A 27,522-nucleotide genomic window follows, 5' to 3' on the forward strand; every position below is an offset into this window, starting at 1 on the left:
AGAATAGAGTGCTTGATGGTACATACCCAACAGGAGCAGTTTCACTTCTCTCGCCGCCTTCTCCCCATCTTCTCGAAGGTTTTTGTCAATCATTTTGGACCGCTCTTGTGCAGCTTTATCTTCCTGACTCACTGTGCACCCCATGGTTCCAAGTGCACGCTTCAGGACTGCTGTTTTTCGGACAATATCACACAAAAAAATGTTGCCTATTTAGGACTGTATGCCTGGGAGCGTAAAAAAAAAAAAGCGTTCCCAGAACAGTGTTGTGAGGTTGAGAGATTAAACTTCCCCTTTGAGAAAAACGACTGGGATATAAGTTTGATTCGTCCACAAACCAGCAAACAAATACTTTATTCGATTTAGTCCCAATTCAGTTCTATTCCAGATGTTTACTCGTTTTTAATATTCCAAAGCCAAATTTGACGCCTATTTTTTCAACCCTAGTGACATGCTATCCAAGCCAATACGGAAAAGTAATTTGTCTGTCATTACGCGGACACTATTTGAGTAACAACAATTTATTTTGAGGCCCGTCAATACAATCAGTCAAGTTCACTTTTCAAGATCAGCCTCGCAGGTTACAACGCAAGGAAATGGGCCCACGGAACTTCAGTAAAAAGTATTCCAGCTGTGAAGACGGCAGAGCAGATGGATTCCGTTGCCAACTTGCAATGTATCCAAAATTCACATACCCACTGTGAAGAAGCTATTCTATTTTCTCTTCTTCCTCTGTGTTTAATTTAGTCGTTAAGTGTGTGAGTGCCGTTATGCATTCTTCTCTTCGTAAAGATTTATCACGTACAAAGCCACACCCGTAACAGCGTGAAGTTCCTCAGTCTGGCCGACAAAACGAAGACAGTTCTGTCACCTCCCAATCCCCTATGCTCCCAATTTAGCAGTGCCAGCCCGTTGCGAAAAACGCCCACAGACTTTGCTTCATGGAAAATGTAGTGTTTCCCTGAAATTGTAGTCTCACTCCTGCGTTCAAATCAAATCACATTTTATTTGTCACATACACGTGGTTAGCAGATGTTAATGGAGTGTAGCGAAATGCTTGTGCTTGTAGTTCCGACAGTGCAGTAATATCTAACAATTCCCCTACAACTACCTAATACACACAAATCTAAAGGGGTGAATGAGAATATGTACATGTAAGTATATGGATGAGCAATGGCTGAGCGGCATAGGCAAGGTGCAATAAATGGTATAAAATACAGTATATACATGTGATATGAGTAATGTTAAGATATGTAAACATTATTAAAGTTACATTATTTAGAGTGCATTGTATAAAGTGACTAGTTATCAAATGATTAAAGTGGCCAGTGACTGGGTCTCAATGTGGGCAGCAGCCTCTCTGAGTTAGTGATTGCTGTTTAGCAGTCTGGTGGCCTTGAGATAGAAGCTTTTTTCAGTCTCCCAGTCCCAGCTTTGATGCACCTGTACTGACCTCGCCTTCTGGGTGGTAGCGGTGTGAACAGATTTAGATTTGTTTAACACTTTTTTGGTTACTACATGATTCCCTATGTGTTATCTCATAGTTTTGATATCTTCACTATTATTCTACAATGCAGAAAATTTTAAAAAATAAAGTAAAACCCTTGAATGAACAGGTGTGTCCAAACTTTTGACTGGTACTGTAAATGAAAACATTTAATACATGACTGAGTGTCACGTTCTGACCGATCTTGACTACTCTTTCTCAGATGACGAGGAGAACCGTTACACTGAGAGCATTTTCATTTGATATCTCATTAACTCTAAGTTTTAGTTATCTAATTTAGCAAAAATCCGTTATTGCCGATTACATTTCTCTCATTGCAATGAATAGGATAAGGTCAAGTGAAAATTGCTTACAGGACTCTTTCGTCTTGAAAACATAATTCATTGTTGTAGGGGAAATGAAATAAAACTAGTGATTCCAGGCTTTATCTAGTTTTTTGTTGTTGAGCTTTTTACTTGTATTTATTTTAAGCTTGTTACAAGACTAACTCATCATCTTAAGAGACCTGTCAACATTACTCTGATTGTTTAACAGTTGTAAATAGATACAGAATAAATTACTCTACTGAATTTGTTTAGTCAAAGCTCTAAATTCAGTGCCATAAAACTTAAATTAGTAGCTGGGGTGTTTATTTGCTTCAATCACTGAACACAACCGGTGCTTATTATAGACATTTTTCTATTTGAGCCAGGTGTCTATTTCCTTAATGCACACAGCTTCTGCTCAATAAAATGTTGAAAAGACTACCACACTGTTTATTGTGACCAGTTTAAACATGATTAGGTCCATTCTCTCACTTGTTGCGCCTTGTATCACCACCTAGTTGAGCTGACCCTGTCAAACCACACAGCTGTCTCATCCATGGCAATGATGTTGCTCTCCGCAATCTTCTTTTGCGTAATCTGTACGGTACTCACTGAAGTTCACTCGCAAACAATTTATTTAGACCTGATGTTTATTTGAAACAGCTGTTTATTTGTGGAAATATGTGCCAATGGCTGGCTATTAAAAGGGAGGGACGACTACCTTTAATTTATGATTTACGGTATGCATAGTTTGTAAGCATCTCACTTATGGCTCTTGGGTGTCCCCTTGTGGTCTTGGGTGTGCACACAAGTCTGTATGATCAGAATGAAAACATAAATTCCAGATACTAACCCTTTTCATTCATTTACTCAGGATGCATTATTTATCTTAATCATTGAATCAGAGCTCAAAACCTCAAGACACTGAATGTCAGCTATTAAGATCAGATCAATTAGACTGTATACTCTATGTGGTAGTATGCCTACTGGTCATTTCCTCACAGCCAACTGATATGGCAGGGACTGTATCTGCATGTTAGTGAACCATATTTGACTGAAAAAATATTCCAGTTGATGAGCTCTCCTGAGCAGAGTAGCTGTGTTAGCTTGTTGTCAGCACAGAAGACATGCCACTTCAGCTTAAGCACAGCAGCCTACACTCATTTCAAAGTTAATTACATTTCGGTATTGACAATTGCTGGAGGAGTAATGAAATTAACTTATTCATAATAGACAGTATAAAAGAAACACACATGTATCAAATGTGTCCACATCTTGGGCAGAATGATCTTTCACTGTCTGATGATGGCTCATTACAACAGGGCTATTTTTTGCTTTGTCGAAATGTACTTTAATTGTTTCCCCGCCAAGCCAATCTTAAAACAAAAAGTGTAGTTCAAAATGATACTCTCTTTGTAAAATGCCATCTGAATGGAACAAAACCTATTACAGTGCATGCCAAAGAATACATTGAGTCTATATATCAAAATGATATATATATTTTTTATTTTACCTTTATTTAACTCTGCAAGTAAGTTAAGAACAAATTCTTACTTACAATCTTACTTACAACTTCCGGCCAAACCCGGACGACACTGGGCCAATTGTGCGCTGCCAATTGGACACCCAATCACAGCCTAATGTGACACAGCCTGGATAGACTAATCTTGTTTTCAAATCCATTAATTTGTATAGCTTCTCAACACCAATACACTGTTCCTATATTCTGTTCCAATATTGAAGTATAAAATAAGTGTTTGTTGATTGATGGAGGGGTTTTGACAAGTTAGTGATCTGTTGAAATCTAGTGATTCATTGTCACCATTGGCAACTATACAGTGTCAGTTGATGCCAGCGTGCATTTTCACATGAACATAAACGCATCATCATCATACTTCAGTGAGCAATCTGCCTGGGAGAAGTAAACAGCACTGCTTAAAATAGAGGCGATGGGACAGAATGTGTGTGATTTGTGTGTCTGTTTGATGAACATCAACTGTTAAATTATTTTCTTCTACAGTATGAAGAAATATGTTTATTATAGGTTTATTTAGTACATAGTGCCCTCAAAAGGGACATACAGTGGGGCAAAAAAGTATTTAGTCAGTCACCAATTGTGCAAGTTCTACCACTTAAAATGATGAGAGAGGCCTATAATTTTCATCATAGGTACACTTCAACTATGATAGACAAAATGAGAAAAAAAAATCCAGAAAATAAATGCTGAGTTGCATCCATCACTGCTCTAGAGGAGATCTGCATGGAGGAATGGGCCAAAATACCAGCAACAGTGTGTGAAAACCTTGTGAAGACTTATAGAAAACGTTTGACCTCTGTCATTGCCAACAAAGGGTATATAACAAAGTATTGAGATAAACTTTTGTTATTGACCAAATACTTATTTTCCACCATAATTTGCAAATAAATTCATAAAAAATCCTACAATGTGATTTTCTGGATTTTTTTCTTCTCATTTTGTCTGTCATAGTTGAAGTGTACCTATGATGAAAATTACAATCCTCTCTCATCTTTTTAAGTGGGAGAACTTGCACAATTGGTGGCTGACTAAATACTTTTTTGCCCCACTGTATTTGGTGCAATAGGACCTATTTAGAAGTTCCAAAATCATGATGATGAAAAATCCAAAAGTATAATGTTATTTTATTATTTTTATTGCAACATTGTTTACAGTACAATTACTGCCAGCAATGTATTCAAATATATTGATATACATGAAAATAAAGACATAAAAGGAAGGGCAGATAGGTTTAAAAGCACTTTAAAAATGATTACATTTATCTTTTTTAATTATCAAACTAAAACTGTACCTGCTATTTACATTATGCAAACTAGATATGCAAATTGAATGAAAAGGGTTTACATTTATATACATTATTTATAAATGCTGGCCGAAGTCAATATTTCATTAAAGTTGTTATAAACTCATATACCAATTTCATTAAATCACACAAGGAAATGAGAGTTTGATACTGTATGGAGCAAGTTACCAGACTAGTCAAGGTATCAGATCAGCCACTTTAACAATGACTTTCGCCTCCTGGTGCTAATAAATTATATTTTTAAGGTCTGATACTGTATGTCACAGATTTTTCAATGTTTTATTTAACTAGGCAAGTCAGTTAACGACAAATTCTTATTTTCAATGCCAGCCTAGGAACAGTGGGTTAACTGCCTTGTTCAGGGGCAGAATGCCAGATTTTTACCTTGTCAGCTCAGGGATTCGATCTTACAACCTTTCGGTTACTAGTCCAACGTTATAACCACTAGACTACCTGCCGCCCCAGAATAATATACCAGTAACAGTTGTATATGGCATCAGAATAACACAAACATGTTGTTAAAATATCTGACTTTAAACATTGATCTTTATCTAAATGGAAACAGAATCATCTGTTAAGCTATGACATAAATGAGTAATAGACAGAGAGAGCAGAGCTGAGCTGGCTGATACTGACCAGTCTCTCTATATACTGGAACATGCAGAATGGTCATCATTCTCTGAGGAAGAGTTGATCAATGATTGATTGAGAGAGGACTTTTTTTGCCCTCACAACTAGGTTTGACAGAACAATGATACAATACTCGTGTACAATATTACAGCACTCACTGTATGTAATGTTGAATCTGCAACTTCATCACAAGCAAAACAACAGAGAGAGACAAGGGACATTTCACCTGATCTATCAAACCTGCTCAACACAAGGAGTTGGCAGACAGGGATGTTTAAAAAACTGACCAGTAATAATATGCCACTCATACCTGACAACACTCTAGTCGGAAATTATGAAAGGTTCAGTCAGGCTTTTAAATCTTACATGCTCATTAAATACTGCATAATGATAAGAGATCAACACTTCAGTTACACTTATGGTTAATGAATCCCTTGATTGTTTCACAATACAATATAGTGTATAAGTACCACAATTCAAATACAATACATCCATGCTTCATTTCAACAACATGGACACACTTACAATCCTCACAGTACATCCACTGTACACAGTTGTGTTCTTTCCATATTGAAGCAGATGAACAGACATACACCATGTTCACACACCATGTTCACACTTAAATCATTGCAGGACTGCTGAGCACTATGCAGACACCGAACAGGAGAGAAAGAGCTTCAAGTAGTTGGAGGAATCATCCATGTACCATGTTAGACCGCAAATACATATATTTTTGTAATGTAACGTACACAGGATTATATGACTTACTTAGGATTTAGACACATGTTCATAGATGGTTATTACAAAGGGTAGTCCATTAAAATCATATCTATAAAATGTATGAGTATCTTACAAATAAATTGTTTGCATGTCAATTGATTAATTGGCTATCGGAAAAAGTTGTGCTTATCAGCTGACAGTGCTATAACTAACCACCTACTTTGCAGGGATGTTAGAGAGACATTGACACCACATTGTGTTCTCATCATGGCACCATGTCACTAGACTAATAGTTAGAGACCAAGCTCAAAAACGGGCTTGTCCTGGAAATAACTATATTTACACATGCCATCCTTGATTCTCCACGTAATGAATTGACCCTGTGAGTTTAAAAAACAAATGTTTTGTTTATCTCTGATTACTCTTAGTAAATGTTCAGAAACAGCATAACAACAAACCTGGGTAAAGAGCCTCCTCTTACACTTAGAACACTGGTCCTAGATCAGTGAGCCATCTCAATATCAAAACATGACGATGCAGAGATATACACCCCCACTGATCCCGGATGAGGTTAACAGTACCCTCCACCTCCAACACCTCGATAACAGACTCTCATACTGAGGAGGCAGCTCATAGCCAGGCTGAGGAGGCAGCTCATAGCCAGGCTGAGGAGGCAGCTCATAGCCAGGCTTTCCTTCCATTTTAGACATCAGAGCTGCTCCTCGAACCATGAAAAAGCTATTCTGATATAGTTCCGTGCACATATCGAAGAGACACACCAATGTGAAATGCTAGCCTTAATACTGTTGCTGAGGATAGACTGAAATGTCCATACCCAATCTTTCTTTATCAAAAAAATAATGAAAAAAAAAATATATATATATATGTATATATCTCTCTGTATATACAGTACCAGTCAGAAGTTTGGACACACCTACTCATCCCAGGATTTTTCTTTATTTTTACTATTTTCTACATTGTAGAATAATAGTGAAGACATCAAAACTATGAAATAGCACATATGGAATCATGTAGTAAACAAAAACGTGTTAAAGAAATATATTGGCGGTATATTGGAGATTTGAAATTCTTCAAAGTCGCCACCCTTTGCCTTGATGACAGCCTTTCACACTCTTGGCATTCTCTCAATTAACAGGTGCGCCTTGTTAAAAGTTAATTTGTGGAATTTCTTTATTCTTAATGCGTTTGAGCCAATCAGTTGTGTTGTGACAAGGTAGGGTTGGTATACAGAAGATATCCCTATTTGGTAAAAGACCAAGTCCATATTATGACAAGAACCGCTCAAAAAAGCAAAGAGAAACGACAGTCCATCATTACTTTAAGACATGAAGGTCAGTCAATGCCGAAAATGTCAAGAACTTTTAAAGTTTCTTCAAGTGCAGTCACAAAAACCAACAAGCGCTATGATGAAACTGTCTCTCATGAGGACCACCACAGGAAAGGAGGACCCAGAGTTACCTCTGCTGCAGCGGATAAGTTCATTAGAGTTAACTGCACCTCAGATTGCAGCTCAAATAAATGCTTCACAGAGTTCAAGTAACACATCTCAACATCAACTAATCAGAGGAGACTACGTGAATCAGACCTTCATGGTCGAATTGCTGCAAAAAAAAATACTACTAAAGGACACCAATAAAAATTAAAACTTGCTTGGGCCAAGAAACACGAGCAAAGGACCAGTGGAAATCTGTCTGATGAGTCCAAACTGCCGTGTCTTTGTGAGACACTGAGTAGATGAACGCATATGTGGTTCCCACATGAAGCATGGTGACACTATCTGTGATTTATTTAGAATTCAAGGGACACTTAACCAGCATGGCTACCACAGCATTCTGCAGCTATACACCATCACATCTGGTATGCACTTAGTTTGACTATCATTTTCAACAGGACAACTTTTTTCCTTCCCTTTATTTAACTAGGCAAGTCAGTTAAAACCTCTTTGGGATAGGGGGCAGTATTTTCACTTCCGGATGAAAAGCGTGCCCAACTTAAACTGCCTGCTACTCAGGCCCAGAAGCTAGGATATGCATATAATTGGTAGATTTGGATGGAAAACACTCTAAAGTTTCAAAAACGGTTACAATTATGTCTGTGAGTATAACAGAACTTATTTGGCAGGCGAAACCCCGAGGGCAAACCATCCAGGAAAAAAACATTCAGATGATTGTGTTTTCTATTGGTTTTCTATGGGGAACTAGATTTATGAGCCACCTGGTTGCAGTTCCTATGGTTTCCACTAGATGTAAACGGTCTTTAGTAATTGGGTGATATTTTTCCTTAGAGAAATCAAGAAGTAGCCCTTTCCTTTCTGTGTGTCAAGCCAAGTGTACTCTTTTGTTTGTTGCGTGCTCCACGTTGATTTTATCCGCTATTGAACACAGTATATTCCGTCATAAATTCTATCAATTATTTACGTTTTAGTATACCTAAAGTTGGATTACGAAAGTTGTTTAATGTTTGGACCAAGTTTACATGTAACTTATTAGATAATTTGTAGTCATGTTGGGCGAGTTGGAACCAGTGTATTTCTGAATCAAACGTGCCAAATGAATTGACATTTTGGGGATATGAAGACGGAGTTTATCGAACAAAAGGACCATTTGTGATGTTTCTGGGACATATTGGAGTGCCAACAGAAGAAGATCTTCTGGGAAGGCATGAATTATATCGTTATTTCTGAATTTCGTGTCGCACATGCTTGGTTGAAATATGATTTCACGTGTTTGTATGATGGGGTGCTGTCCTCAGATAATCGCATGGTTTGCTTTTGCCGTAAAGCCTTTTTTAAATCTGTCATGGTGGCTGGATTAACAAGAAGTTAAGCTTTAATTTGGTGTATTACACTTGTGATTTTATGAAAGTTAAATATTTCTAATCATTTATTTTGAATTTCGCGCTCTGCAATTTTCCGCTAACGGAACGTCTAGCCGTAACAGGTTTTAAGACCAAATTCTTATTTTCAATGACGGCCTAGGAACAGTGGGATAACTGCCTTGTTCAGGGGGAGAACGACAGATTTTTACCTTTTCAGCTCAGGGATTCGATTGTGCAACCTTTCGGTTACAAGTCCAACTCTCTAACCATTAGGCTACCTGCCACCCGATGACCCACCACACCTCCAGGCTGTAAGGACTATTTGACTAAGAAGAAGAGTGATGGAGTGCTGCATCAGATGATCTGGCCTCCACAATCACCTGACCTCAAACCAATTGAGATGGTTTGGGATGAGTTGGTGAAGAGAAAAGGAAAAGTAGCCAACAAGTGCTCAGCATATGTTGGAACTCCGTTGGAAAAGCATTCCAGGTGAAGCTGGTTGAGAGAATGTGCAAAGCTGTCATCAAGGCAAACGGTGGCTACTTTGAAGAATCTCAAATATATTTTGATTTGTTTAACACGTTTTCGTCTACTACATGATTCCATATGTGTTATTTCATCGTTTTGATGTCTTCACTATTATTCTACAATGTAGAAAATAGTACAAATGAAGTAAAACCCTTGAATGAGTAGGTGTGTCCAAACTTTTGACTGATACTGTATATATTTCATACTGTATTGTAATGATAGAGTCATAAGACTGCACACACTGTACAGTTGCATATCAGTTGCATGGTTCCATCCTCTGATATCTGTGAGGAATGAAGCCGAGCGTGTAGATTAAGGATGGCATCTGGCCACCGGGGTGACGACACCAGCACGGGTCACTGGACGTTGCCACAGTAACCACCGCTCTGCCTCTGTCCAATAGCTTTTAATGCCACATTCCCTCAGCTATTGTACCGAATATTGCCATGACCTAACTACATCAATAACTTAACACAGTAGACTTGGCCTACAAATATGAATGAACTGCCCAGCCTCCAACGATCTGTTGTGTCTTCTTCTCCCCTACTGAAAGCTATGTGGTTATCTAGACTAGAGTGTGGCAGTTAGATTCTTGCTGTGATTGACAGATTACACGTTTATAGGGTAATAGATTATGGGTCTGGTCTGGAGGGCAGGGCTGGAATGGGAGGTGGTGGCAGATTCAGCAAGCCAGCATGACTTTCCATTTCTTTCTAATGCACTATCGTCTTCCCCAGGAAAGTATGTTGGCCTTTCCCTCTATACACAGTTTGGCTTGGGCTACAATTCCATGGACCTTGAGTGAGAAGCAGTCCAACGGGGAGCAGAAACCTCCAGAAGATTGAATTCCCCATCTCTAGACACTATGGCCCACTCATTCTGGAGGAAGAGATAGTGCATCTTCTACTAAATATGATCCATGACAACACAGAGAAAATACAATACAGGTCTAGATTTACAATATAAAAACAGAAGACTTATAGAAGGAGCCTAATGACCGCTGCTGGCTTTGCTACTCCCCGACGTCCAATCAATGAGGATAAAGCTGAGGCTCATTACCATAAACAGGAAGCCTATTCCAGCGAAGCAGGCAGCCTGCGAGAGAGAGGGAGGCAGAGGAGAGGGAGCGTGAGAGAGAGGTAATGCGCACAGTTGATAACTCTGTCACTTAGTTTAAGCCTTCATGCACTCAAAGTGATTAAACCACCATTATTGTAGTCTGGGTCCTGTGTACCAATTTCTTTACGTGAATTATGATATTAGTGTGGCATGACATTAAAACTGCATTACTCACTCAGCACATATTTCAAATGAATACTGAATGGATGAGTGAATGCATTTAATCTGCATCATCTATATTTAGCACTTCAAACATTGTTTCAGCACATAATCTTCAGGCACTCTCTCTGTAGATATTCTAATACAGTTGAAAGCTCAGAGTCAAATTCCGGTAGCACTTTTTAATAACTCCACATAATAAAGCATTTATAATGGATTAGTAAATAGTTTATTTATCATTTATTAATATTTACTCTGTTCATTAATATAGGTCCTTATAAACCATTTACTAATCATTAGTTACGTATTTTTATGAGTGGCCTCGTCTGAAATGTGTGCTATTTATACTTTATAAATGTTTTGAGTGACCAGTGGAATTTCTCACAAAAAGATGGACATAACATTGGTAGACGTTTCAGCAGTACCCGATGCTCCTTAAGGTCTCAAAATAGCCCAGAACAAATGAATGGTCAAAGAATAAGCACACAACACAGGATGTTAAAGGAAACATGTTGAACATTTCATTCACAAAACCTGTTGTGAAACAACTGTTGCAAGGGCTTAAGGAAGAGTTCTAATGTGAACGTTTTGCTAATGTTGTCAACCTGGAGAACACAAACTAATCATTAAACATGGAGATGTAGTTACACACAACAGCTGTCCAGACCGGCCATTTTTTCTCAAGTGGATTTTTATTCCTTTATTCCTACTACTGAAATGTGATCTAGGTGGAGATTTTACATGTCTGATTTGCAGGTAGAAATGTTACATGTAAAACATTTAAACACTTCCTGTGCTTCAGTCTTTTAACCGCAGACTATTTTCACACGTGGCTTTGTTTGGTGGCACCTTTACTGGGCCTCTGAAGGTAGTAACTCTTTAAACATAATGGCAAAATCATTTATTCAGATATTTATTTATTTCCTTACCTCATAAGCAGTCTGCTCTTAATCTCTTGTGGACAGATTCTGCTTGTAAACCGAAGAATCGTTCGAGACGGGATGGAATGCGTAGGATAATAGAGCAGCAGTAGTTCGGGTATTTGGGTTTTCGTCACTGGATTATATGGTTCACAAACACATTTTACCGTCTCTACCGGTCGCACCACTCAAAAGCTAGCAATAGAGCATTGCAAACGTGGACATTTCACACCTCTCCATGTGCTACATTCACCCCTCAAATGTATTCAACAATGACCCTGGCGTTGAGCTGAGGGCAACTGTAAATGTAAATCACTATTCACCTCTGTAAAGGATGTCACGCTGCTTAGTACCACTTACTCCTGATTTTGGCGCATACCGAGCTCGAACCAGGAACCTCTGCTTTACAAACACACGTGACCCTCCTCTCTCAAGCCTCTCTACCGGTCACCTCATTCAAAACACACCAATTGAGCAGCACAAACAAGGACACTTAAGGCTATGGAGTAAATGTCACACTTCTCCATGTGCCACACAAGGGTTGAGACTTTGCAAACCGGAACTCCCAATTTCTACACACGTATGGACCCAGAATTTAAGCACGCAGGCGCAGCTGACCAAATTATGTAATATTTTATTTCTGGGTTAACCGAGATAGAGTACCACAGTATGAGTCGTTACACCCATAAAACCTAGCTGTCTTTTAGAAACATTTAAACAATAATGGCTGTGATTCGTGTAGGATCACCCTGGCATGACGTTTTGATAACCATGTAATTATCTCTTGGACAAGGTATTTGCCTGTATTTGCTCCCAAAAATGAAATGCTAATTAGCTGCTAATGTGGCTATCATAAAGAACTACAAATGCCATGATCATCTGGACAAGACTGCCATATCAAGTAAGAATCTCTGGATTAACTATCTAATATTAGTTAAATGTAGTAATGAATAAATTGGGAATATTTCTTTAAATTCACAATTCTGTGAGATTTCTTGTGCAAGTTTTAAATTGACACAGTACCTGTTAGCAAAGGTGTCAGTGAGAGATAACTTGCCGGAGCTTGCAGGGATTTGTAGTATTGCATGATGTATACTTTGATGCTAGTTATCATTTTAAAATCTGAGAGTAAATAGACCCAAATATATTGATAAAAGTCACCTTGTCCGATATGAATGATCTTATGAATCATTGTTTAACACTATAAAAGTTGTTTATAAATCTGTGATTAGTTTTCTAACATCTACAAATGTGGGAGTAATGATTACTAAATGATGAATTAACTATTTACTAATCCATTATAAATGCTTTATTACATTGAGTAATTATAAAGTGTTACCCAAATTCCTTCTATTATGTGCACTTATGCTTAATTGTCCACATGCCCATACTTAACAGACATAAAAGATACATGTCCAAAAAAAATGTATTATCTTTAACCCCCTAAGGTCGACGTCTGCGCCCGGTGGAAATCAAATTAACGTAATAAAAATATCCCCATAAAAATCTGTCCGTTTAAGCTACAGATATCGTTTTATTGCATTGGATGCGTCTCAATCCACCGCATCCACTTATGATGCACTTCCACATCTACGATAAAAGGCGACAGAGCTAGAGTTTGTCAGACCATGAGGCATCCCGAAAATCGTTCTTCTCACAAAATCTTCTGTAACTTCCGAACGGTTTGGCCTAAGAACTATTATGACCCCTCTATGGAAAGGCCTCACTGGCCTCACAAGACTCGTCTGAAGGTCCCCCGGTACCAGCTGAAAAAATGTATAGATGGAAGTAAATATGGAGACTGTTTACTGCTAAAAATAAGGGGTTAAATAACTCAGATGTAGTGGAGACACTTCAAAACAAACTTCCTTTACATTTTTGGGGGGGACTATCTGTTCCATGTAGTGAGTCTGTTATTCAATGCATTTGGATGGGCTAATAGCAGTAAGGCCCAAAACATTTTTTTATCAAATAATTTATCTTTTTTATTTTAATGGGATACTACAAGGGGTCTTACATTCCAAATGAAATAGCAAAAGGAATCTTTGTATGATCTTCTTAAAACAATTACATATGTTAGCTTAGAAGAATCCACCCCCTCCCCGGCTTAGACCATGGGTGGTCAGTGCCGTTTAACATGAGGGAGGCCGATTGATTTTCATGAGCATGGCCTTATTTCTATTATAGCATGATGGATGACTCTCATTCATATTCCATTCACCCAGTTCAATGTAACAGCGATAGGTTTAGGCTACTACATGATACTCAAATTTTCACTATACCCATCATGAGGTTGCTACAACCTAGCCTATGAATGAACGTTTACAACGTAGGTGCACACAGGTTGAGAGACAAATTTGAGGTGACAGACAGTGACATTCAATACCGCCTTGCACACTCTTGACTGCATCTAGCTGATATAGGATGTAATCATTAGTCCAACAGTTGCAAACAAGAGTTTCTATTGGACAAATTCAGATAATTTTATCCCTGTTTTGTTTCATTTGCTTCCGTTTAAGAAACGTTTTTCAACAGAATCTGCAGAATGAATACACCCCTGACCACGCATAAACAGAGTTCACTCTCATAACAGCCACGTTGTATTGCTTCTTTTCCCTTTGCTTGTGGACTTCAATGCACAACAAATCAGCTGTATGCGTCCAGGTGAGAAAACCTTTCCAAGCCAAACCTCTAACAGCATCCTTCGTTGTCACCATATTAGCTAAAGTAACGTCATAGTCAGCATAGCTAATAGGACTAACGCGTTAGTAAACCCACTACAATCATGCAGTAACGTTAGCGTACAGTCAGTATGCAGTTACACCGGCAGACCTCGGTGGCAATACATTTGTAATACCAAAAGCTTACCTTGACTTGGAAAAGTTAACGTTACTGTGTTGTGTTGGAAAGTCATAGCCAGCTAGCTAACATACCATCCCTCTGTTTGAGCAGGGTATTATGAGCAGGGTGTTAAGGCTAAACTAGCTAGCTGCATTTGCTAGCTAAGTAGACCATGGCGGTCTGTTACAGAGTCTAGTTGATAGGTAATCGACTAGCCGGACTGTTCCCCGGACTCCGCGTGTAAGGATTTGTACAATGCATGAACAAGGCTATTGAACTTGACATTGGTGTCTGTCTTTATTCCTTTATCCAACATATCATACTTAAACATGGTATCAGAAGTGGCTGAGTGGCTTTTTTTACAGTATAGGCGCAGTTACATTCCATATGCGAACACACGCCGTTTCCTACTCCTAGTCACAACACTGATCAACTCGTTAGCTGGCAAGCTAGAATCACTACCTAACTTGATGTCTGAAGGCAAAGAAATCTCCTGTTCCATCGCTATGGCAGCGAACATTCCGCCACCAAATTCCATGATTCTCACAGGGGACTGGAATACTAATTGGGACAACTTCAGGGATGAACTTGAGGACTATGCGCTGGCGACCGGTCTACATGAGAAACCCAACGAGGTACAAGTGGCAACTCTGAGGAGTTTAATGGGCAGCGAATGCAGGCATATCTACCGGCACAATCTCACCCTCACAAAACGGCAACAGTGTGATGCAAAGGCTATATTGGATGCATTGGAGAATTCCTTCAATCACGCCAGAAACGTAATTTACAAGCGGTTCGTTTACAAGCTGCAAACAGGAAGAGGGTGAGTCAGTACACAACTTTGTAACCCGTTTGAGAGAAAAATCCGGCACTTGTAAAAACGGGGGATTGAAAGATGAATTGTTTCGTGACAAAATAGTACTGGGAATTGCAAATGAGGTTACGCGTCGGCGTCTACTGAGAGAGAGAGAGGCTTAACATTAGTAACTGCCATTGAAATGTGCCGCACTGCTGAAGTCACTGACATGAGAATGAGAGCAATGGAAATCGAAACCCCACGCTCCGACATTGATACTGTTCACGCTGTTGCTAGGCAGACATTCAGACAAAACCAATCGAGGCAGAGTAATTCACCATGAACGGTGAACACAGAGCCCCGTAGCATGTAAATACTGTGGGAATACACACACACGTGGCAAAGAGCACTGCCCTGCCTACGGAAAACCATGCAGAGCTTGTGGAACTAATAATCACTTTGCAAAAGTGTGTCACAAAATAAAAAGAAGGGTGAGTGAGGGCAAGATTCACTGTGTTGATGATGTCACTCCATGTTCAGAGTTGAACAGTGAAAGTGACATTTACATGCATGACAAAATCAATCTGGCACCTGACACACATATTTTGCCCAGCGATACTAGACTAAAGCTGTACTCAGGAGAGCTAATGAGCTCTATAGGCACCTTTGGGACCGAATGTGTTATTCGGGGACGCAAACACAAGCAGGAGTTTGAGATTGTGAAAACCAGTCAACATCCTCTCCTCTCAGGCTCTACATGCAACCGCCTGGGACTAATGCAGTTCACTGTACCAAATTACCTGCACATTGTGGATCATGTCCAGCATGGACCCCTGTCCAGAGAACAACTATTCAGCAGATATGACGATGTATTCAACATGCCCGTTGAATCTGTGCCTGGGGAGGTACACTTTGAAGTGGATGAGAGCATCACTCCAGTCCAGTGTGCTCCTCGCAATGTGCCCATTGCAATGAAAGTGGCTGTGAAGGCACAGCTGGACAAGTATGAGGCCGATGGCCACATGACATCTGTGACTGAACCAACTGACTGGATCAGCAATATGGTCATAGTGAGAAAAATAGAGAAGCTGAGGGTCTGCATCAACCCAAAGCATCTGGACCAAGCACTGAAACGATCCCACTACATCATGCCGACACTAGAGGATGTCCTCTACAAACTTCCCAAGGTCAGGATTTCACCTTGGTGGATGCCCGAGATGCATTCCTTCAATGCAAGCTGGGCGAAGAAAGCAGCTTCATGACTACCTTCTGGGCCCCATGGGGTCGGAAACGCTGGCTCAAGCTCCCGTTTGGTGTTTCAGTGGCGCCTGAGGTATACCAAAGCAAGCAGTACGAGTTACTGGCTGGGCTCAAGGGCATTGAACCCATCGCCGATGATGTCCTGATTGTAGGCTGTGGTGACACAGACGAAGAAGCAGAACGCAACCACGATGTGAAGCTCCTGGCACTGATGGAGCGCTGCCGATCAGTTAAGCTTTGTCTTGGCATGAAGAAGCAGCAGTTCAAGGTGAAAGACGTCCACTTCCATGGCCACATTCTCTCGGCAAAAGGCCTGAAGCCCGAACCCAGACAGATCCGAGCAATCTTCGACATGCCAAACCCGTCTGATGCAAAAAAAAGAGTACAGCGTCTCATCGGTTTTGCAAACTATCTTGCAAAGTTCATGCCACACCTATCAGCAGTCTGTGAGCCTCTGCGCCGGTTGCTGGACAAAGACACACCATGGCACTTGCTACCCAAGCACAAGGCCGCAGTGCAGGAGATGATATCTCTGGCTTCATCCATGCCAGTGTTGAGCTACTACGACGTCACGAAGCCTGTCACAATCCAGAGCGACTCCAGCCAATGGGGACTTGGATGCTGCCTTATGCAGGAAGGCCAGCCCATTGCTTTTGCCTCGAGAGCGCCCACGCCCACCGAACAAAACTATGCACAAATTGAGAAAGAGTGCCTCAGCATCGTCTTCTCCTGCCAGCGATTCCATCACTACTTATATGGTCGAGAGCTGGTCACCGCTGAAACTGACCACAAACCACTCATTGCCATATTCAGTAAACCTCTCCTCAACGTGCCCAAAAGGCTTCAAAGCATGCTCCTGACTCTGCAAAACTACAGCCTGAAGGTCATTTACAAGCCAGGACCAGAGATGTACATCAGCGACACACTGAGCAGGGCAACAGCACAATGTACAGGCAGAGGCACTGCCTATCAGCGGCAGGCCATCTGTTCGCTACAGCAGGAACAACAAGATGTTCAACAGATCAATCAGGCAGACGTCACAGATCACCGCCTAGACCAGATCAGGCAACACACTGACACCTACGGTCACTAAAGTCCATGGCTCTCGCAGGTTGGCCATACCTGAAAAATGAGACACCTTTCACAGTGAGAGAATACTGGACCTTTCGAGATGAGATCAGCGTGCAAAATGGCGTCTTGTTCAGAGGTCAGAAGGTCATTATACACTCCAGTCACGTCGCATACACTCCAGTCACGTTGGAGGTGACACATGCTACCGCCAGGCTCGTGAAACATTATACTGGCCAAACATGCAAGCAGAAATTAAAGACTTTGTCAGCAACTGTACCACATGCAACGATTACGCTCATGAAAAGCAAAAGGAAACCATAATGTCACACGAACACAGCAGCCCAGCACAACGCCTTCTGTCCAGACGTCTGAAGACTACCATCCCCGTAGCTAACAAGCTATTTGAGTCCTGCGTCATGGTTGGCGTCACAGAAAGCAGCTCGCTAAGTGCTTTTACGACCGGACTGCTCTAGACCTACCAGAGCTGGAGGTGGGTGAAACGATAAGGATGAAACCGTTGCTGGGAGACCACACAGGACTTTGGAGGCTGGGCACGTGCCTACAGAGAGTTGCACCACGTTCTTACCTGGTGGGTGTTGGTGGCTCCCTCTATCGTCCAAATCGGATAGATCTGCGCGTAGCAGAGAAAACAAATCAGAACACGCCATACACTCACCTAGATGAGCTGGATAACAGTCCAGGCCTAAGGGTAAGGGGCACAGAATTGAGACATGAGCCAACTGAAGGTGAGGCTTCTACCCCACCAAGCTCTCCAGCTCGTGGCCCTAATCCTACCCCTGTCAGAGCCAATACTTACTCACGGGTGAGTCGGCTGTGCAAGCCACCGGACAGGCTTACTCTGCAAGCAAGAGACTGTGTTAACTTGTCCTCTGTTAATAAAAATAATAAAAAAAGAAAGGAAGATGACAACTGAAGTAAAAATGTAATGCTTTTTCAATTGTTATGACTTGACTGTTAAGAACTTAATGTTATGCCGTTATGTTTGCACTTTCTATTGAAAAGGATGATGTTACTGTCACGGCTGTTGAAAGAAGTGGACCAAAGTGCAACGTGGTTAGCGTACATTTTCCTTTTATTTGAAAATGACGCCAACAAAACAACAAACGAAAGAAACAACTGTGAAGCTTTCAGGGCTAAGTGCCACAAACAAAGTTAACTACCCACACTGAAGGAGGGAAAAATGGCTACCTAAGTATGATTCCCAATCAGAGACAACGATAGACAGCTGTCCCTGATTGAGAACCATACCCGGCCAAAACATAGAAATAAAGAAACATAGAAAACAAAACATAGAATGCCCACCCCACATCACACCCTGACCAAACCAAATAGAGAATTAAAATGGCTCTCTAAGGTCAGGGCGTGACAGTAAACCTATAGGGGAGGGTGGGTGAGCATCTATCTGCGGTGGTGGCTCTGGTGCGGGACGTAGACCCCGCTCCACCTCTGGCTCACCCCACTTTGATAGCGCCTCTGGTGTGGGGATCCTCGCCGCCGACCCTGGACTGGGAACCCTCGCTGTGGGCCCAGGATTGGGCACCCTCGTTGTGGGCCCCGGACTGGGCACCCTCGCTGCCGTCCCCGGACTGGGCACCCTCGCTGTGGTCCCCGGACTGGGCACCCTCGCTGCGGGCCCCGGACTGGGCACCCTCGCTGCGGGCCCCGGACTGGAGGCCGTCGTTGGAGGCTTCGTGCTATAGATCATCACTGGAGGCTTCTTGCCATGGATCATCACTGGAGGCTTCTTGCTATGAATCCTCACTGGAGGCTTATTGCTATGAATCCTCACTGGAGGCTTCGTGCCATGGATCATCACTGGAGGCTTCGTGCCATGGATCATCACTGGAGGCTTTGTGCCATGGATCATCACTGGAGGCTTCGTGCCATGGATCATCACTGGAGGCCAGGTGCGTAGAGCTGGCACAGGGCTTACTGTGCTGGAGAGACGCACTGGAAGCCTAGTGTGTAGAGCTGGCACAGGGCTTACCAGGTTGGGCAGACGTACATGAGACAGGGTGCGCGGAGCTGGTACAGGATATACTGGGCCGTGGAGACGCACCGGAGGTCTGGAGTGCAGAGCTGGCACAACCCATCCTGGCTGGATGCTCACCCTAGCCCGGCAACTGTGGGGGCGCTGGCACAGTACGCACTGGGCTGTGGATGCGTACCGGCGACACAGTACGTGTAACCGCAAAGCATGGTGCCTGAAGGGTCACATGCTCCTCAAAGCGACTGTTTTGCTCCAGACTCCAACCCCTCCAAGCTCTTTCGTCCCTCTCCACTGCCAACCACTCCTCGCTCAAACGGTCCAAGAATTCCTCCTCGGTCTCGGACTCACCCCTCAGCACCGACGCCCACATCATCTGACCCCCCCCCCCCCAAAAAAAATACTTTGGGGCTGCCTCGCAGGTTTCCGTCGTGTCCTCTCCTCCTAACCACGCTGCTTGGTCCTTTGGTGGTGGGTAGTTCTGTCACGGCCGTTGAAAGAAGTGGACCAAAGTGCAACGTGGTGAGCGCACATTTTTCTTACATTTTTTAATGTCGCCAACAAAAACACAAATTCAAGAAACAACCGTGAAGCTTACAGGGCTAAGTGCCACAAACAAAGTTAACTACCCACACTGAAGGAGGGAAAAAGGGCTACCTAAGTATGATTCCCAATCAGAGACAACGATAGACAGCTTTCCCTGATTGAGAACCATTAACGGCCAAAACATAGAAATAAATATACATAGAAAACAAAACATAGAATGCCCACCCCACATCACACCCTGACCTAACCAAATAGAGAAATGAAACGGCTTTCTAAGGTCAGGGCGTGACAGTTAAGGAGTCTAGTTGATAGGTAATCGACTAGCCTGACTGTTCCCCAGACTCCGCGTGTAGGGATTTGTACAATGCATGAACAAGGCTATTGAACTTGACATTGGTGTCTGTTTTTATTCAACATATCATACTGAAACACGGTCTACACACTCCACACTGCCCTTTCCCACCTGGACAAAAGGAACACCTACAGTATGTGAGAATGCGGTTCATTGACTACAGCTCAGCATTCAACACCATTGTGTCCTCAAAGCTCATCACTAAGCTAAGGACCCTGGAACTAAACACCTCCCTCTGCAACTGGATCCTGGACTTCCTGACGGGGCACCCCCAGGTGGTAAGGGTAGGCAACAACACGTCTGCCACACTGATCCTCAACACTGGGGCCAGTCAAGGGTGTGTACTTAGTCCTCTCCTGTACTCCCTGTTCACCCACGACTGCGTGCCAAACACGACTCCAACACCATCAAATTTGCTGACGACACAACAGTAGTAGGCCTGATCACCGACAACGATGAGACAGCCTATAGGGAAGAGGTCAGAGAACTGCAGTGTGGTGCCAGGACAACAACCTCTCCCTCAATGTGAGCAAGACAAAGGAGCTGATCATGGACTACAGGAAAAGGCGGGCCGAACAGGCCCCCATTAACATCAATGGGGCTGTAGTGGAGTGGGTCGAGAATTTCAAGTTCCTTGGTGTCCACATCACCAACGAACTATCATGGTCCAAACACATCAAGACAGTTGTGAAGAGGGCACGACAATCCCTTTTCCCCCTCAGGAGACTGAAAAGATTTGGCATGGGTCCCCAAATCCTCAAAAAGTTCTACAGCTGCACCATCGATAGCATTCTGACCGGTTGCATCACTGCCTTGTATGACAACAGCTCAGCATCTGACCGTAAGGCGCTACAGAGGGTAGTGCGTACAGCCTACTACATCACTGGGGCCAAGCTTCCTGCAATCCAGGACCTATATAATAGGCAGTGTCAGAGGAAAGCCCATAAAATTGTCAGAGACTCCAGTCACCCAAGACCCCCCCCCCCCCCCCCATTTGTTTTGTACACTGCTGCTACTCAGTGTTTATTACACAGTCACTTCACCCCTACCTACATGTACAAATTACCACAACTAACCTGTACCCCCGCACACTGACTCGGTACCGGTACCCTGTGTATATAGCCTCGTTATTGTTATGTTATTGTGTTACCTTTTACTACTTTTTATTTTTTATATTAGTTCATTTGGTAAATATTTTCTTAACTCTTCTTGAATTGCACTGTTGGTTAAGGGCTTGTAAGTAAGCATTTCACGGTAAGGTCTACATTTGTTGTATTCAGCACGTGACAAATAATGTTTTGATTTGAAGTAAGTGAAACTGAAAGTGAAAAAAATGACAAACTCTCTCTCTCTATTTCTCTTTTGTTTCTCCTTCATTTTGGAAGAAATTAATTTGTTAAAAACTGTTCAACTATTGTCTTTCTCTCTTTGAGCCAACTATTCACCACATTTTACACTGCAGTGCTAGCTAGCTGTAGCTTATGATCTCAGTTACTCGATTAATTCTCTGATGCTTTGATTGGGTGGAGAACATGTCATTCACGCTGCAAGAGCTCTGATAGGCTGGAGGACGTCCTTCAGATGTTGTCATAATTACTCTGTAAGTCTTTGGAAGGACCTGAGAACCATGAGCCTCCTAGGTTTTGTATTGAAGTCAATGTATGCAGAGGAGGACGGAAGCTAGCTTTCCTCTGGCTACACCATGATGCTACCCTACGGAGTGCTGTTGAGGCTACTGTAAACCTTCTTTGTAAAATATTGTGTTTTAATCAGTTATTTGGTGACTTGATAATATTTAGTTTAGTTTTAAATAAATAGGATAACTTTTTTAATGTTTTACAATTATTATTTTTATTAAATCCACTGAAGAGGATGGTCCTCCTCTTCCTCCTCCGAGTAACCTCCACTGTGACAAGGCTAAGACTCTTATGGGTTAAAAACCAATAGTTAACAGTAATCTGCAGAGTTCTAGTAAGACATGACAGGAGTCTCTATGGCTGTAGGATGTAGGGGGGTGCTAGGAGACATCACTCACCAGGATTTTGGGGGTAGAGCGCATGGGCTCCTCCTCTTCGGGTACAATGCGGATGTAGAAGACAGCAGGGAAGATGAAGATGAGGCAGGGGGCAGATGTGGCACCTGAGGGAGGAGAGGATAAAAAACACTCTGTAGCCATATAGTGTCAAACAACAAGATCTACAGAACCGTAGAATAACAGGAGCCCAAATTAACAGTGAGGAAGTAGCCTAGCGATGTCAGGAAAGTCACCAAAAAGTATCCTTTGTCTCCCTGACTGTCAGAAGGACACCAGCAGAAACAAGAGATTCCATTCTAAAGGCTTTATTGGGATAGAAAGTGTTGAAGTTAGCGTTAAACACAACAGATTACTATTCACCCAACAATACTCATGAAACTACTCAGAGTTGGGACAATAAGGTGCTAAAACTACAGCATACATGTAAAATGCATTATAATCCTTGATGAAAGGATCGAACATTTCAGTTTCTTCGATCATAAGACTTTATCATTCCTGAGGTGATTTAAGAGCTTTCCCCTAAAATATCTCCAAATCTGTCACTGTAAGTACGTTATTACGGCTGATGGGTTAATGCATAGGGGATCAAATGGTCTAGGGTGAAATGTAAGAGGCTATGATCATCACTCTGTGAGGACCCCCCAGTTTATTGTAAGGTAGCAGAGGGCAACTAGACCTCCATCTGTCTGGACAATGATATTTCCTCTTAGCAAAGTCACAATGACAGTGCAGAAAGTTAGACTGCTTTATTACATAAAGGTTCAATTTTCACCTAAATTCCTAAGCTTTTACTTACAGTCAGGTGTGCCCTTTTGTGTTCAATGAGGTACAATTCCAGGTAGCCTTGTGTCTGGAGGCATACGTTCTAGAGATATGCATTGTTTTGAATTCCTACCGATGATGCCGAAGATGCCCAGGATGTTAGGGGCAAAGATGACCAGCATGTTGATGAGGGTGAGCAGGGTGACAGCAATGGCAATGTGGCGGGGCCAGTAGAATGTCTTGTTGGGGAAAAACAACTGCTGGATGGCTCTCCTTACCTGAGAAGACCACAGGGAGAAAAGCACAGTTACTAAACTATTCTTATTCACAGACACACACTTTCATCAAAGAGCAGAAACTCACTGCTTTAATATAGTAATATGCTGTTTTAACAGATGCGTTTGTCCAAAGTGACAGTGACATACATGCTAAGTATACATAGTATACATCTTTACTTCTAGACATATACAGTTTCATTGAGCCAGACACATTGTTTGTGATAAGAGGTAATACTCACAGGGAAGAGCACTATGGGGACGGTGAGTGTGACAGCGGTGAGCACGGCCAGACGGACACAGAGGATCAGGGTGTCGTACGGGTCCAGACGGCTGTAGGTGTGCAGCAGCTCTGACTCCACCTCACCTATAGGGGGCAGACACACAGGAGGAGGGCTTAATGAAGCATCAATAACCACCAACTCCAGAAAGAGCAGAAAATGTATTACAAACGATATGCAACGTATCATCATCACATCAATGTTTTTCCATCAGAAGGCAAAAGAACGCCTGGCTTATATGTTACATGCTGCTCCTCTTTTGTGCTTGGAGCCTTATATTGAAATATACTACAGTAATATACTGCTATGATTGTGCTTATAACAATGTCATAGAGTAGAATCACTGGCATAATTACAAATTGGTCTGATATGAGCTACGGCCACCAGGAGGAGCAGTTACTTCATAATGATTCTCTACCACTTTAAAAACAGCCTCTGAAGCCTAAAAGAGCTTTGTCCATGCAAATGAATGGCAAACGTGAGAAGTGGCTTTGTGTTAGCGAACTGAACTAGCCTGAAGCTCATGTAAAATGGGCCTGGGGGGAGCATTATAATGACATGGAGGTGAGTGGGCCTCACCATAGAAGGTCAGGTATCCAAACAGAGCAGCCAGGAAGTACATGGTGTACATGACTACAATGGAGATGTTGGACACATGCTGCATCCTTTGCTTGGTTGGGCTGAAATCAGAGAATATTGGATGATGTGATGTCACACACGCTTACACACACACCACACACACACCAATATGCCCACAAAAAAAGGCCAGTTTGAGCTTTAGGGCATTTTTGATTTGTTTGAGGGTTACATAAGATCCAAGAATCTTACAAAGGAATATTATATTGTGGCTGAACACATGTCAGATTGATCTAAAGTAGGATGATTATTCAGATTATCACCAGGCTAGCCATGCGTATTTACACATTACTGAGAATGCAAAGCAGTGTGCTATATGACACTGGCATATGAGTAGCCAAGCACAAAGTTGACATAATGATTTTCCTATCTGCAGGATGACTGAACTGAATTAAAGGGTCCGATAGTAAACAGCAACAATGTTGCATCCTGGGAAAGTGGGGCACCTACTTTTTGAGCTCGGTGTAGATGGGCAGGACCTCAGGGTGGCACACAAAGGCAAACGCCAGGATGGGGATGGTGTAGGCAGTCTGGAAAACAATTGACTGTGAAGTCACCATGGATACGGTGGCGCCAGCCCCAACCCTCTTACCACCAACCTAGTGTTTTACTGGCCATTAGGGCCTTGAAGCACACATCACACAGAGCAAATTATTTCCTGTGATTAACTTGGATCTGGCTACTGACCAACGTTTAGCCTGCTTAGGGATGCCTGGGCCATAAGTATATCAGCAGGAGGGACTGGTCTATCTACCCGGGGCGACTTGGGAAATCTAGTGCATCTTTAGGGGATGCTGATTATGGGTTTGTATACACAAGTCAATAATCTACTGCTAATTCCCCAGTTTATGACTGACTACACAAGACTACAACTGTACTGTTACTAATAGTACTGCATAATATGAATATCAAATACAATTGTATTTGTCACATGCGCCGAATGCGACAAATGTAGACTTTACAGTGAAATGCTTACTTACGAGCCCTTTCCCAACATTGCAGTTAAAAAGTAAGAAAATTAACAAATAGATTAAAAGAAAACCGTAACACAATAAAATAACACAATAAATGAACAATAACAAGGCTATATACAAGGAGTACAGGTACCGAGTCAGTGTACTGAGGTATGAGGTAGTTGGTGTCCGGATCTTTCATTACACACACCTGTCCCCATTTCCCACTAATTAGTAGTTGTATAAGTGTGCCTTTTGGTTTCCATTGGGTGGTCGATTATTGTTACAATGTCCGTTGGTGCGTGAGAATACCTGTGCTGTGTGTTTTGGGCTTTCATGTCCTTGTGGATTGCGCAGATGATTACGGGTCTCGTCCCGTGTGTTAATCGTTGTGCGCGTGTGTTATTTATTTGAGGTACTCCTCGCTCTTTTGTTTTGGGTTTCTACCCTGTGTTTTGTTACGTGTTTCTTTGGTCTCCGTTCCCCGCGTCTTTACACAGCACACCGTCATTTGGGCTTAAAAAAAACTATTACACATTCCTGCGTCTGTCTCCCGATCCGTCATACCAATGTGACAGTTGGATTGATTGATTTAGATCAAATGTATATGTAGGTTTGGTTAGGTGACTGATTTAAGTACACTGTAACTTATCTGCACTCTTAAAAAATAGGGTTCCAAAACGGGTTTTGCGGAGGGATAGGGTTCTACCAAAATCCGTTTTGATCAGAAAAAACGGTTTTGGAATACAAGGGTTCTATGTAAGGTAAAGGGTTCTACTTAGAACATTTACCATCCTAAGAACTGTTTTTGGAAGAAAGGGTTCTTTAATGATTCTTTGGAAGGCAAGAACAATTCTTTGAAAGGCGGGAAGGGTTCGACATAGAACCATATATAATATCTCCCAGCATGCTCTATTGTAGGGAGATTTTCAGAATGATTTGTTTTACTATAATACCTGTGTTTTTGCATGTACATTGATTGGTTGATTAATATTATTCTACACAAAGATAAATAACATACAGATTTCTAAACTAATCCATTCTGTTAATAATTTGATTTATTGCACCCATTACTGAGATGGTTGTTCCAGTTTAGATGATTGAAGCTTGAAATGTGGCAAAAGGTCGCAAAGTTCAAGGGGGCCGAATACTTTCGCAAGGCACTGTAGATGGGGTTCTTTGAAGAACCCTACATACATAGAGGGTTCTACCCAGTACCAAAAAGGGAAAAAAAAGGGTTCCCCTATGAGGACAATCCAAAGAACACTGTATGGTTATACTCAGCCCCTTTTTTTCTAATAGTGTGTATGTTACCATAAAACAATGTACAGTATGTTATCGTAAATTCCAACAAAACTTTAGCTTAACAGTACATTACTGTAAAGTTTACAGCAATGTACTGTTAACCCAAAGTTTATTTGTAATTTACGTAACTGGCTGCCAGCAAGGTACCATCAAAACAACAGGATTGTTTTTACAGTGTAGCTGCAGAGTACTAGCTGAAGAGATTGTCATAGTAAGACATGAGAAAGACTGAGCCCCAGAAATGCCAGGCCTTCCTCATCAGGGCCATTTCCCCAGAGTTGGCCCACAGAGAGAGAACTGTTACAGTCTGTGATACAGTGCCAGAGAATGACGTGAGCCCCCGAGTGGTTCTACTCTCCAGTCAGACAGGAGCTGACATCTCAGTCTGGGAATACTGGGAGACCATTGGGAGGCTGAGCCCTAACCTTCACATGATGGATGCTCCTATTACCTCCTATTCAGACCTATTACTCTTTCTGGAGAACACAGGTCTGATTAATACATTGTGATTCAACAGAGTGGGATTGTTCATAGCGCAAACAGGCTAGTGGTTCATCTGTTTTTTCCATTGTCATTAGCAACATGCTAAATATTTTCTTGAATACCTGTGATGGAAAGGATGGGCTGATGGAGTTAACTGTACAGGAACCCACCTGTGAGTTGAGGTTGACCATTTTGGGAACACAGGCTTGGTTGTAACCTGTGTCGTTGGTAACAGCAATCACACTGGCTGTGCTGTTAAAGGCAAAGTCTATAAAGGGACAGGGGGTATGGAACTTCTTATAGATGACCTGCAGAGAGGAAAGAGTAGTTGGCTGGATGAGATGAGTTTGTCTGA

The 27,522-nt window shown here is 42.0% G+C and overlaps 2 protein-coding genes across 3 annotated transcripts in view; both read right to left on the bottom strand.

The window, feature by feature from the left end:
- LOC109895521 (guanine nucleotide-binding protein G(i) subunit alpha-2) overlaps positions 1–1,081 on the bottom strand; it is a 104,154-nt gene extending 103,073 nt beyond the window's left edge. Inside the window, exon 1 of the mRNA XM_020489245.2 lies at positions 27–1,081. Within this exon, the coding sequence (XP_020344834.1) occupies positions 27–144 (118 nt within the window). The 5' untranslated portion in view covers positions 145–1,081. The remainder of the gene's footprint in view (positions 1–26) is intronic.
- A 3,372-nt stretch (positions 1,082–4,453) lies between these two features.
- Positions 4,454–27,522, bottom strand: part of LOC109895501 (sodium-coupled neutral amino acid transporter 3) — an 83,133-nt gene continuing 60,064 nt past the window's right edge. For both annotated transcript variants that reach the window (XM_020489235.2, XM_020489218.2), the window contains 7 exons: positions 27,338–27,475; positions 24,877–24,956; positions 24,370–24,470; positions 23,752–23,876; positions 23,368–23,512; positions 22,473–22,576; positions 4,454–10,460 (listed from right to left, as the gene is read on the bottom strand). In XM_020489235.2, the coding sequence (XP_020344824.1) occupies positions 10,356–10,460; positions 22,473–22,576; positions 23,368–23,512; positions 23,752–23,876; positions 24,370–24,470; positions 24,877–24,956; positions 27,338–27,475 (798 nt within the window). In that variant the 3' untranslated portion in view covers positions 4,454–10,355. The remainder of the gene's footprint in view (positions 10,461–22,472; positions 22,577–23,367; positions 23,513–23,751; positions 23,877–24,369; positions 24,471–24,876; positions 24,957–27,337; positions 27,476–27,522) is intronic.

Source organism: Oncorhynchus kisutch, linkage group LG1 (genome assembly GCF_002021735.2).
Source record: "Oncorhynchus kisutch isolate 150728-3 linkage group LG1, Okis_V2, whole genome shotgun sequence".
NCBI classification, from domain to species: domain Eukaryota; kingdom Metazoa; phylum Chordata; class Actinopteri; order Salmoniformes; family Salmonidae; genus Oncorhynchus; species Oncorhynchus kisutch.